Source organism: Tenrec ecaudatus, chromosome 2 (genome assembly GCF_050624435.1).
Source record: "Tenrec ecaudatus isolate mTenEca1 chromosome 2, mTenEca1.hap1, whole genome shotgun sequence".
Classification (NCBI taxonomy): Eukaryota; Metazoa; Chordata; class Mammalia; order Afrosoricida; family Tenrecidae; genus Tenrec; species Tenrec ecaudatus.
Window position 1 is genome coordinate 215171402 of NC_134531.1, and position 13735 is coordinate 215185136.

Consider the following 13735-nt stretch of genomic DNA (forward strand, 5'->3'; position numbering starts at 1 on the left):
CTTTTATTTCTTTTTATGAAATATTAAGAGAGTTCCTTCTGTCATTTAGCAACCATTTCTCCCAAACTAACCAGTATTTTGGACTTATGTTAATTGTCTCATATTGAACCTGTCAGACTTTGCAGGGGTGTGTGTGTGTTAATAACCATTTAAACATTAGGTGCCATTTAATTTCTTTTGATGTGTTACTTTTATTAAAGACTAAAAGAATATTCTTCATTTTTAGATTCTACATTACAAGACAATGAGCACAGCCAGAAAGCTTCCAGGAAAAGGGTCTGTTCCAGTGATTTGGAAAATAACTCAAAGGTGGTTAAGAGATCATTAAAATTCAAAACAGGTTTTCCAAGATTTCCTCGAAAATGTACAACTTCAGCCTCCAATAAGGTCAAGGTAGTGAGTGCTGAAGATGCTGGTTTAAAAAGCACATGTACTAGAAGCAAAAACGGAAGGAAACAGCCTCCCCATTCAGCCGGTGCCACCACTAGGAAGATGGGTGACTCCGAGGGAAATGTAAACTGTGAAGTGCCAAATGACCAGGATGCCTGTGATGGTAAGCTACCAGAAGCTGATTCGGAAGGCAGTACAAAAAGTATTAGTCAATCTTTTAATGGAGACTCAGATTCGGAAAGTAATTTGAATTCAGAATGGAAGACCAAGCATATCAGTAGTCACAAAACAGATGCTGCACCTTCTAAAACAAAACATTCTGTAATTAAGTCTTCAGAAGAATGTTCCAAAAGCCATATTCCACAGAATAAGATTGGGCGGAAACGTTCTGCTGCTTCAGCTTCGACGCCAAAAGCTCCTGCAGAGAGTAACTTTGAAGAAGAACCAAATTATGGCTTGCGCAGGTGGAATGGCAGAAGACTCAGGACCTATGGGAAGGCTCCTTTTTGCAAGACAAAAGTGATTCCTGAGTCTCAGCAAGCAGTAGAGGTGGAAAATAAAAGGAAGAGACGGCACCCTGAACAGGAAAATGTGGACATTTCAGAAACAACAGGAAGCTCAAATTTTAGACCTGACCCTAGTCCCAAGTCTGATTCAGATTTGGGATCTGCAACTGAATCAGACACTGATTCTAGTAATAATAAAAAAACCAAAAAGAGAAAAACAAAAGGAAGAGCAAAAGTAGTTAGAAAAGGTAAAACTCTTAGAGCTACCTTATCTAAAACGGTGAGACATCAGAGACAAAGCAAACGACGATCTAGGTTAAATGTGGACGACAATGACTGGGAGGATGTGGACTATGCAAAATCTAAGAGAGTTCTTCGACGTTCAAAAATAAAAACGAGAAATCAGGGGAGAAGGACTGTGAGATACCATGATGGGGATGATGATAGAGGCTTAGAAAATATGTTCGATGACTGCACCTTATGACCTTGAGGGAAAAGCAGTTCATTTACAGAGAAAATGGACTGGGATTTATGGTGAAAGCTGGCTGTTGAAATTATTTTTTGTCCTACAATTCAGGGAATATATTTATATTTTTCTATGAAAAGTTATGAATGTGACTAAATCATGACTGTTATTTTTATTTGCACTTGCTTTTGTAGCAGCATTCAGCACAGGTGCCAAAATATGCTTCATTTTGGGGGCAGATCTATTGACAGTATTTGACTACATATAGCAAGATTTTGAAATCTGTTAAACACTAGACATCCTGGTTATCAAAACCATTGAGCATTACTTTCATGGTAGCAAGTGTCCTGCAATAATTATTATTTTTTTTAATTTGTCAAGAAGTGGTAGTTTCTAATCCCTTATCCTTAGTAGTGTAATGATTTCATATGACCTCTGTTTACAGGTTGTTGGTTTTTTTTGTCATAAATATTATGTACATACTGACATTGTAATCATGGGAGGTATAGCCATGATTAGTACGCAAGATAACCTACCACTTCCCCCTACCACCACCACCCCCAGTAAAACTTTCCTTCTCTGGCTACTTTCATAGTATACATTCTATCAGATTTGGTCATTTTTATTGAAATGGCTTTCAGTTTTCTTCGCAAGTGCTATTGAGTCTGCCTTTTTCCTTCTTTCTTAAGGAAAACATGATCATTTTTATTTGATAAACTTGAATTTATAAAGTGCTGGTAAATTATTATTTTTTAATGTTTGAGCGTAATTTTAAACCCCCTAAGGCCAGAGCATAGTCGTAGCGTTTTCCTTTTAATTGTGCACTAACAAAATGCTATCTAATTTATCTTTATTGAAGATCTCCAGGTTTCAGTTTAAAGATTTAATCAAAATGTTGCTCTTCCAATAGTCTTATTCTGTGAAATAGCGGAGTTTGTGTGCCTTAGACTTAGGATGTGTGTGTGTGCTTTTCTTTTTTTTAAAGTAGTATGTACAGGGCTAGAAAGGTATTTAAGTTACATGTAGATTTCTCTTCATTGAAATTTTACAGTTGCTTTTGTTAAAAGTGCAATTGCAAATCTCATCAACATAGGGACGTAGTTAAATGCCATTTTTCCACCTCTTGCTTTAGTTTATTGCTGCCAAGTGATTCATAATATGTTTTCCCCCTTGGGGACAGGACAACTCAGTCATTATTCATGATTTCTAGTCTAAGTCTAGAAACTGTCACATTTGGTGGAAAAATAATTTTGGAGTACATTTAAAAAGAAAAACATTTATCATAATATTAAATACCATAGTACACTTATTTTCCAGCCAAATATTTTCTACTTGATAGGTGAGGCTACTCCAGACAGTGGAGGTGGCTATTTCAAGATTATTCGTGCCTGGAGATGGACTTGATTAAAATATGGTTTACATGTTTAGTAGTTGAGGGGTGTATTACAGTACCACCACCTTAAGTTACTTTGTGGCCCTACTTGTGTTGGTGCCAAACAAAATTAACCTCTTTTCCTTCTGTGTATCCTTAAGGTGGCAGATTAGGCAAAGAATTAGGCTCTGGTGTAATCAGAGAATGAACGTTCTTAAGTGTTCTTACTTTTTAGTTACTGATTCCATTTGACATGGTAGAAGGTACCTTTCAATTGCAATATAAGAGCAAGGGTGTTTTTGAACAGTACAGCTCAGATAGGTGGGGTATCTGCCTCTTATTTGTTGTGTGGATGGCTGCCACCACTCACAATTCTGATGCTCTTTGCAAAGTTAAATACATCGTTACAAATTGACTCATGGTAACTGACCCGAGAAAGTTCATGGAATCCCCCCTGCCTGATTTTTAGAACTAGTGATAGATGCCAATTGCATTAATTTATTTAAACTCTTTTAAAGCTTCTCTTTTATATCTATTCTCAGGGTTATAACTCCATGTTTACCATCTTCTGCAAAAAGGTACCAAAAATCCATAAACAAGTTAGAGATACTTTAGTAAATAAATAGCCTATTTGAGAAAAGATTCTCTGACAGCTTAGAATTCATCATACTGTTCTCATCCTTTGGACTCAATTAACTGGTTATTGATGGTCAACCAATAACTAATATTATCCCAAGTGGCTGGACTCTTGCGTTTCGAAGCAGTATTTGGATAACAAGAAAACACAAGAATTGGACCTAGTGACATTTTAAAGCATGGTTGTCAATGGAAAATTCTCAAGTACTGAAGTAAAACTGAGGGATTATGGCGAGAATCATTCCTATGTTTTTGGGGTTTTTTTGTGTGTGGGGGGGGTGCTGGTGCCATGGTGCTATTCCTGAAGTTAACTTTGAACCTGTGACACACACACTCCTAAGTACCTTTAAGGGGAATTAATAAATAATAGTTTAAAATGTTTACATTGAGCGCTAGAACATTTGACTTTGGTTTTTTCTTTTTAATTGCAAAATGCACAGGGATTTAATGCACAGATGTACTTTAATACGTTTGGGATCAGTTTATATTTTTTCTTGAGATGGGGGAGGGGGGGTAATTGAATGTGAACTGATCCAGAAATAAGTGCTGTAGATTTCCTATGCACTTGAAGTAACTATGTAATGGTGTACACAAGAAGAAGAAAAGACTACTATAATTTCACAATTTTTTTTCACAAAAGTAAAAAAGTACCATGATTTCACAATTCTGTGGTTTAAAAGAAAAAGATACTGAGATTCGATTTCTGTTTCTTTTTGGAGCATACTTTTTCAAGCATACTAAGAAAAAAATACATTTAAAATATAGGTATAATCCCCTCTACCCCATATCCTACTTATTTAAAAGAAGGCTTGATGACAAAGTAAAAATGTGTTTCATTTTCAGATAATTTCTAGGGTGGTCATTCTCTCATTTTTGATGCAATTATCTCTGAATTTAATAATTCTTGGACAGATCACACTAAAGCATTTACAACGTCTGTAAGTTAAAGCACAAAGGTTTCTTTCCAAATGGTAGTGTTGTATCTGAAAGGGAGATTAGTTTTAAGAAAATGAGAACGTTTTCAGAAAAGACACCAGAACCTAGAAGTGCAAATGGGGAAAGAAGAGTATAAAACAAATTTAAAATGTCATAAAAGGATAGTGGGCTCTAAAAATAAGGTATGCATCACCTAAATCCTTGATTCATTATGGGTGGTTGAGCTAAGTAAAAATAACATTAGGCTGTAGAATAATAAAAAAATTAACTTCACCGTTCAGTATTAACAGGTGAAAGAATTTCAGTCTGCCAGTACAAATTGAATTTGTGCCAAATGGGGGGAAAATAGTTTATATTTCAGTACAATATAAGACCATTGTTAAAGGTGCATACAAATGTTTTCATTTCTGCTCAATTGTAATTGATTTTTTTTTTACTAACTTAAAAATGAAGAGGTCTTTCAGCCTTAGCTTTTTGTAACAAATTCCAACTCCTTTTTAGCAATATTAAACCAATGTTTATCAGATATTTTGGAATTGTCACCAAATGCTTATTTTTTTCTTACATCGAGTGTAAGTTAGAGTTCAGTTATTCTAGTATGACAGAGTGCAATGAAATGTCTTTATTGTAATGGAACTTTCCATCTGTTATTATTTAAAATAACTCTTTAACTACTGCTGTGGATATGAGGGAAAAATAAAGTAGAAACTTAAGAAATTTGCTACTTACGAGTATAAGTGTTGAGAATTGTTGCTTCTCCTAATATTTTGGATTGTAAAAACCAAACCAAATTTATTTCCAGTCTAAACCAGTAAATGTTAATCCTAATTGTAGCTCAACTTGTGAATTTGTGTATAGGATTGAAGAGTAAAAAATGTAATGCTGAGGGCTGTGTTGTGTACTCTTAGCATTCAGTTGCCTAAAATGATAAATGTTGCCTAAGGATACAGGGCATTTCTCAAAGTTAAGAGAGAGCTTTTCCTGCCATCATCATTTCATTGTTTACTCTGCCAAACTGACTCCTATTAATGTTAATTTAGCAGCCAAAAAAGCCTCAATATTTTTATTCGGTGTCTCCTGATTAAACTGTCCCTACATTTGATGGAGGCTGGTTATGTTGGGCAGGTTACATTTGAGCTCTACAGATGTGCACGCTCTTCACATGGTCACATGTAATTGTAGACCACACATCGATTTGTCAAGTACATCAAGACCAAATCTTTGAGTTCACTGATATCACAGTGTATTTTCTGGACGTATTTTAGTTTGTAAGTTAGTTTAAGGTAAATTTAAATGAGAATTGAATTGCCAAAGAGAAAAGGCATTTTAATTGACTCAATTAAAATGAGATGATCAGTTAAGAGAGACTATTGACTGCAGCAGTCCTGACTTCTCTGGGTTGGTCAAGGTCAACCAGAAATTCATGCCTTTTTCTATCAGTGGTTAAAAACGAATGGAATCTAGTTTTTAATTTACTGAAGCATTTTCTAGTCTTTGGACTCTAACTGCACATACCATAACGGCACTTGTAAAAGCTTGCAGTATCACAGGATCTTCTCCCACGAGTTAATTTTTCCCCACATAAGATCTCAAATTTAACTTTCTAAGTTAATTCATGACTACACCAGCATATTAGCAAATTGCTATCTAAAGTAGTAGAGCATGATAAGTATAGCCTCTTCATCCTAAACTGAATAAGCAGTGGACTTTTTAAATGGCTGTAAGCCAAGGAGACCCTGGCTGGCCAATGTAAGCATTCAGTCCATTTCTCTTGCAGTTCATCTTACCACTTGTCCGAAATAAGTACTTTGCCTTGACCCCTTGTGATTTATTTTCCTGCAAGTGGACGTCAGGACTACAAGTTTTAGGTTTGAGTCAGGTGAAAATGCAGTGGGCCATAAGATAGAATTGAAAAGGGGATAGTCACTGAATTGTTTGAAATGTGCTGCTTGCCAATAGCAGTGGAAAAAAAGTAGATAGCCAACAGTTTATTTCTGATACTCTCTCTTGCCCTTGTTTAGTTTGAAACTCTCTGAACTACCTCTTTAAAAATATATACTTGGATGAGTATAGGTCCCTAAATTCATAGAGCTTTTATCAGATTAAAATTTTTTGTAATAGCCATCACAAATCTTGGGAGAATTTCTTAAGATTTTCTTCTCAGGGGATGACAGCAAACTTGTGATGAGGTAGATCAAAATAGTTCACTGGATATGTTGAAGAATTAAGATAAGTTCATCTATGCAACCCTAAAAGTGGCTAAATTAGGGTCTAATTCTAGACTTTAGAATTGTTCCTGGCAATCTCTTGACAGTCATCATTGCCATCCTGTAGAGGTTAAGAATTCTGAGTGTTAGTTTCCCTAGGAGAGAAAAGTGCTTCTAAAAACCCAATAGTTTTTATTTTACAGCCATCTTGAGAGAGAACTTTTAAGTTGAAGGAATTCTTTTGGAAACTTTTGCCTTGGGGGAGATAAACATCATTGACAAATGCTATCTGATTTCTGCTTTTGGTCATTTCATTACTTTGGTTGTAGGGTAGACCAGAAAGGTCACTTGAAACCACCTTTGAGAAAAGAGCTTACTTGGAAGTTCTAAGTAGAAAATAAAGGATTATCACTTCCGTGGTTTTGATTTCTTCAACTACCACAATAGATGTTAATACTTTAAAAGTATATGCAATAAGCTAATATATTTTCATTTTCAGTTGAATAGTTTTCCATTCTCAAATTTATAATTAACAAAGATGTGACGTTTACTTTGGATTTAGAAAATTTTGTAATGTGCCATAATTGGGAGCTGAGTACTCAAAAACACATAAGAGGTTAATATTTTAATCAGAATTGTTGTCTAAATCTTTATTCAAATTTTTATTCAAACCATCTTAGAATACATATTTTGATGTAGGAGATATAATTTAAAGTGATCAGCCTGGTATATTTTCATGGAGCACTTCTACAAATGTAAATTTTTGCAATTCTGATTTGTTTTCCCATACCCTACTAGGGAACCGTTTTTTGGGAGAACAGCAGCAGTGTCTCAAGCACTTAGTGACTGTTCACCACATTGGGCTGACCCAAGCAAGGACTGTAGCACTGCAGGACTTCATGGGATTGTACTGATTTGTTAGTATTAAACGACACTACTACAAATGTATTCTTAGATTAGTGTCCCCCAAAATTCTTAAGCTTGTACCCTAATATACAAATTGGACTTCTCTAGCCCTGAATTATCCTGTATATATTTCTCAAAACTGTTTGTAGATTTCTCAAGGAGAATAAAGCACTTTATAACTTACCAAGTTCTCAGTAATAAAATTAATCACTGACTTACATGTATGGTTTCTTTTTTTTTTCTATTTTCAATTCTTCATAGTCATTCCTGTCATCCGATTGCTTTGCTTTTGCCTTTGCTTTTTGGTAATTAGCTATTTAAGGAGACACCAGAGGTAATAGCTTCCCCATCTTTGAAGTTGCTTTTGTATGCAGTGTAATTTATACCCATATTCTCTGTTCATGATTCTTTATTTGGACTTCAGATGTCCTTATTTTTTAAACTTGATTTTAGTTTATTCTCAATCTTAAGCATTTTCCCTTATTCTGGATTACACATAGGAACATAATAAAAGGTCAATATTCACTAGGTTTCAAAGTTGTCAGTATAAATACGTATAAAGGTACCCTGGCGGTGTTGGAGTTAGAAATTAGTTGACTTGTGTTGGACAGGGTTCTCTAGAGAGACAAAACCAGATTGCTAGTAATTATATATAAATATATTTATAAAGATAGATGTATAACAAGAAATGAACCGTTAAATTATATACAGATAGATAATACAAGAAATTAACAGTTAAATTATAAAGCAGTGAGACACTAGCAGTCCTTTAAGGCTTGAGAGCCGCCAGTAACTTTCTGTAGAGAGAGCTGGGTTATATATACCCAGGCAGCAAACAGCAAGGCAGGTCCCCAACTGTCGGTCCCCAGCTCCAGAGACAAACATTCCAATTGTGTGGGCTTAAAGGGACCTTAACTTCCAGCGACACAGTCCACAGGCTAGGCATCCCACAGGTAGTGTACCCCTTTAAACTGAGGCACAGAACAAGCAAGGCAGCCGCACGCAGGTCCAATGATTAAAGAACGAGAGACAAGCAAGGCGAGGCTCACCGTGCCATTTATCTCTCCGCCCGTCAATTAATCCTACTTGTGTTTATCGGCCAGGCTGGCACAATAAACTATCGCATGACTGCTACCCGAAATTTAGCAGAAGGAGCTCCTCAGTGATTCCTTTTGTGGGAATGCCCTAATTATAGATCACACCTAGGAAAGCCTAGGTGGCAGCAGCGCAGCTTTGCCACATGGGCTCTGTCGAAATCCAACTCTGCACGTGACAGTAGGCACTTAAATCACATCAAAAATTGCAGTCTTCTATCAAATTAGTTATTTTTTCATTGTAAAAGGATTTTATCTATACTAACTTGGCATGTTGGGAGTGCACCAGTCGTGTAGTAACATTTTCATCCTGCAAATGGATCCAGTTGGTTTAGTAATAACAGTATAGCTTCATTCCACCATATAGTACACATTTTACCATAATTTTGCTACATATACACACATTCACATTTAAATTATTTTCATTTGACATTTTTATAGCATATTGTAGCATTTTCCTAATCCATTTAAGATCATTTGGATCTGGGATGGTTTGGTGGAGACAGTTCATTATACAATGAAACCTGGGAGCTGGAATTTACGAGACTACCTGTGTCGGTGCAGTCTATGCTTTTTTGTCACTTTTAGAAAATACTTCAATTTTAAAGGTTCATTCTGGCTTTCTCAGGTTATACTATAAATTCTTAGGATTCTTTGACGTGGTCAAGAACACTGCATTCCAAGCCACTTTCCTCTTCCCAGATTTCTCGAGTCTGTGTCTACAGTCCCAATTAAGGAGGTGGAGAGGGTAGACTGGGGGTGAGCTTAACGTGCTCAAGTGCAGTTTATAACTCAGGTAATTTATATTGAGCAAAGCATGCTCTCAGAATTGCTGTGGGAAAGAGTCATGCAGCATCAAACAGGCTGAGTGAGGGTTGATTTTGATTGACCTCTTAGGGCAAGATTTGTGTATACTGAGAAAGCACACCTTTGAAATGTTTAATGGATGGATGAAGAGCTCTCATTTAGAAGGTAGAGGACTTTCCAGATCTCCCTGTGTTTATTAATGTCAACCCATAGAGTGTTTTTGCCTGTCCTTATTTGCCCCTTCACGTTGGTGACAGAGGGCACAAAACAGAACCTGATAGCCCTTACTGTCTAGTGTTTAGTAAATATCAAAAGTACTACAGATGTCGAATGGTTATTTCACTGGTCTAGAAGCTCTCCTGCTTGAACTGGTAACTTGCAGTGGGGTTCAACAAGCACTACCCTATCAAGACTTGGGCATCATCAAGGAAGTTTCAAATAGTTTTGCTGCAAGATTAGTCATCACGTAAGGTCTAGATCAGAGTAAATGATGGAATTTTACCAAAGTCTAACGCTTCTGGCCTAGAGGAGTACTAGTTAGATTGAATTTTGAGACATGGGTTTAAAAACAAATCCACCTTAGTATGTTTGGCAAATATGGTTTCTCTACAACTTGGATGTTTTTTCAAGCCAGATTTTTCTGGCACTGCCTCAGCTTTTCAAGCAGGCCTGCTTTCTGTATTGTACTTCCTGCTCTGCCTGTTGTCTCCAGAGGACTCCTGGTGGTGCAATGGTTATGCTTTCCGCTGCCACCTGCAGGATCAGTTTGAATTCACTAGGGCAATTCTACCCTGTTCTACAGGGTTGCTATGACTCGGTATTGACTCAATGGCAGCAAGTTTGTTTTTCGGTTTGTCTAGGTTGCATATTTATATAAAGTTTACAGAGCTTTCAGTAGAGGGTGTTGCATTCCGAATAGGATAAAATGTCTCCACGTCTGGCTCTAACATAACATTTACTCAGGATGTAAATGAGATGATAACGTTAGGTAGGTTGTCTTGAATGGCCATTTCAGCTTTAAAATTTTAGAGTAATTTGAACTTAGTTTTCATTTAGGGAAAAACATTGGAATGCTAATCAGAATGCTGGCAGTTCAAACTCACCAGCCACTCCATGGGAGAAAGATGAAGCAGCTGGCTTCTGTAAAGCTGTATAGCATTGGAAACCCAAGGGTACCCATGACTCAGCAATGGGCCTGTTTTGTTTTTAAAGTTTCCAGTTTAGATCATGAACTAGCTGCTGGGCTAGGAGTTCATCTCAAAATTAGTAAAGAATAATAAGAATGAGATCAGTATTTTATATAAAAATACTTGGAAGAAAATGAGCCAGGAATAAAATGTCAACTATATAAAATTAATGTATCTATTTTTTTTCCTACTAGGAAGCAATTTAACTTTTTGTTCCTTTTTTTTTGCATAAAGGAAATGTTTATCCTGGAATTTAGACCATAGAAGAATCATCAGTCTATTTTAAAGCTCCAGTTTTTAAAGTGCTTTTAGATTGGCTGTTGTATACGACGCTTCAACCCCATCCTCCCAAGTCAGCTACTGCTTTAATGATCTTTATAGAATGGAAAATGTTAGCTGGAGGGCAATTAAGCAATCCAAAGCTGCTCTTGATAGACAAGGAAATGAAAGGACATATCAGTATCAAAAGTGTGTAGTAGTATTGGTGACTCGTGTATGTTTTTTACTTTTTAGGAATGTTCCTAGTTTTCAAATTTAATTGCTTAGGAATGTGAGCATTGAGGAATGTAAATAGTTGTAAAATCTTGTGTTACAAGGTTTTTGCATTTACCTGAACTTTCACTCATTTTTCAGAATATGTTCCTAGAGACAGAGAACTCAATACAAAAATGAGAACATGTATGCGTAATCAGAAGGATGCAGTGCAAGTGCCTAGTGAAACTCTGAAAGCAAATATGGTACCTGAGAAGGTTCCCCGCAGATGTGCTGCTGTTGCTGCAAATAAAATAAAGATAATGAGTAATGTAAAAGAAATGATTTCAGGACCAGAAAATGGTTGGATTAGAAAGAGTAGCAGGAAACTGCCCCATCGAAATGCTTCTGCTGCGGCTAAGAAAAAATTACTGAATGTTTATAAAGAGGATACAAGCATAAATTTTGAAATGCTATAGCTAGAAGATTCTAAAAGCAAAATGCTTAAAAAATTTTAAGGTGGTTCAGATTCTGGAAAGGAAAAAGCACAAAAGTATCTGAAAATGTAGACATGGAAATCAGGGCTACAGTAAACTGGCAGTTGTATTCTGCTACTAGTTCTGAAGTAAATCTGCATCTTTTGAGGAATTTTCTAAAAGCCATAGTTCAGTGGGCCAGAATGGGAGGAAGGCTTCCAACCAGTAAGTCCTTGCAACAGATATGAACAGAATTCTGAGGAGGAAATAAAATTATGGAGCCTGTAGTTGGAGAAATGGAAAGAAACTATAATTGGCCTGCCATAAGCTTCCCATTCCTTTCCAGAGCACTAGGGCCTTGAAGAACCCTCTTGATTTCTTAGAGGAAGAAAATAATGAGAAGTGTACAGAATATGTAGGAAAACTTCGAATGACTGAAAAAAAATTCTAAATCAACCTGATGCTCACTTTAAGAATTCTACATTAGAATATGAAAACTCAGACCACCATGACTATGGTGTCACTACTGACATAATGGAAAAGACTGTGGGCACAATTCAATTGCAAGTGCCACTCAGCCTCATTTTTGAGTAAAGCAAAAATGTCCCTACAATTAACATCTCCCAAAGTATAAAACTTAAACTAGAGGGATTGAGGGAGTCAGTATTGGGGATGTTGATAATTGAGTTCTGAGTGTCAGAAATAAGCAATTGTATAACGCCATTGAAATTCATACTGAATGATGACCACTTGATAGGACTAATTCAGGGAATATATTTTTCTATGAAAGGGATGAATGTGACTATCACAACTTCTTTTCCTTATTTCTACTTGCACGTAGCATTTACAGAGATGCCAAAATGTACCTCAGTAAGAGGCTGATTTTAGTTTTAATTAGGAAAAAGAAACTAGATTAAAATCAGTCATTTTTAAGATGATACTGTGAAATCCTCGTGTTCCTTTATGAAAAGGTATACTGTAGCACCTTCAAAGTTAGAACGTTCTATGAACACAGCAAGTTTATAATTCCATTAGAACACTATTGACATTATGTCTGGGCAGTTTTATTGTGGATTTTGCTAGGATTAGAGGACCTGGTCATTATAATGCACAAAGAATTTCTTTACAATGCGGTTTAATTTATTGTTAATATTTATTGACATTGAGATCAGATTAAATGTACTGTCAAATCTTAATATACAAATATGTTACTGGAAAAATAAATTGTTAGGAGCAATTGTTTTACATGAAAATATCTGTGACTATTAATATATGATTTGCATGTATAAATCTGAACAACTAAGTATAGAAACTCCTGATTTTCTATTCCTTTTTCATTAAAGACTAATACATATTCTTTTGGTTATACAGATGGACCAAGTGTCTAGATTACTTGAGAAATTTGTGGTTGCATGTCTCTTTAAGAAATGTTTTCCTTTTAAATGTATAAACCAGACTACTTGTCTGTTCTTTGCTCTGTATGCAGTACAGTTTCATCTTAAATACTGATACCAATATCTTGTCAATACGGGTGAGAAAGGGGAGCATTCCTAATAAACTAATATTTTTAGTTGTATGGGGTTTGATTTTTGGACTCTAACGAAGTGTTAAAACCTATTTTCAGTCCCATATTTGCACTTAATTTCATAAAAAATGTTAATTGGATATATTCTTGCCTCAGTATATACCATACAATAAAAATAGCTTAAGTCTCAGTTGACACATTAATGCAAAATTTTAAAGCAATTTTCAGTGGAATGAAAGTTTGAACTTTGAATTTATAATTGTGGTGGGATTTCCTTTCATAATTGAATCCCTTTCTAGTGTACTATTTAATTTGAACATGCATTGAAAATTTAAAAAGTGGCTTATTGCATGAAATAAGCATTTAAAATTGAACCTTGTAAAACTGTTCTCTGAAATTTGAGAAACTTAAATCATGACCAAATGTATTAACATCGTCCTATTTACAATACTTTTAATCAGTTTTCTAGAAAATATCCCTTCGTAATGTAATTTTGAAATCAAATTGAGCATCTAAAGGGTAAAAACAATTTAATAAAAAGACGAAGACAACGTGACATACCCAGATGGTCTTTTTATTCTGCAATTTATTCTATAAAATCAAACCACGAGTCTTAATTTTAAGCTCTTGATGCTATTAAATAAACCACGAGTCTTAGTTCTTAAACTCTTACTGCTTAAGAAACTTTGCTTGCTTTTATTTGTTTATATTTGTTGTAACATCCCCCAATTTTCTTCCTCAGTAAAATGCCGCTTT

The 13735-nt window shown here is 35.6% G+C and overlaps 1 protein-coding gene across 2 annotated transcripts in view; it reads left to right on the top strand.

Annotated features, from left to right (window-relative positions):
- BRWD1 (bromodomain and WD repeat domain containing 1) overlaps positions 1–13119 on the top strand; it is a 145428-nt gene extending 132309 nt beyond the window's left edge. The window contains exons 41-42 of one of the 2 annotated variants that reach the window (XM_075542286.1): positions 227–1144; positions 11141–13119. In XM_075542286.1, coding sequence (XP_075398401.1) covers positions 227–1144; positions 11141–11457 — 1235 coding nt within the window. In that variant the 3' untranslated portion in view covers positions 11458–13119. Of the gene's footprint in view, positions 1–226; positions 2140–11140 lie in introns of those variants that run through there. The other variant, XM_075542285.1, reaches the window with a different exon arrangement.
- Positions 13120–13735: the final 616 nt, after the last annotated feature.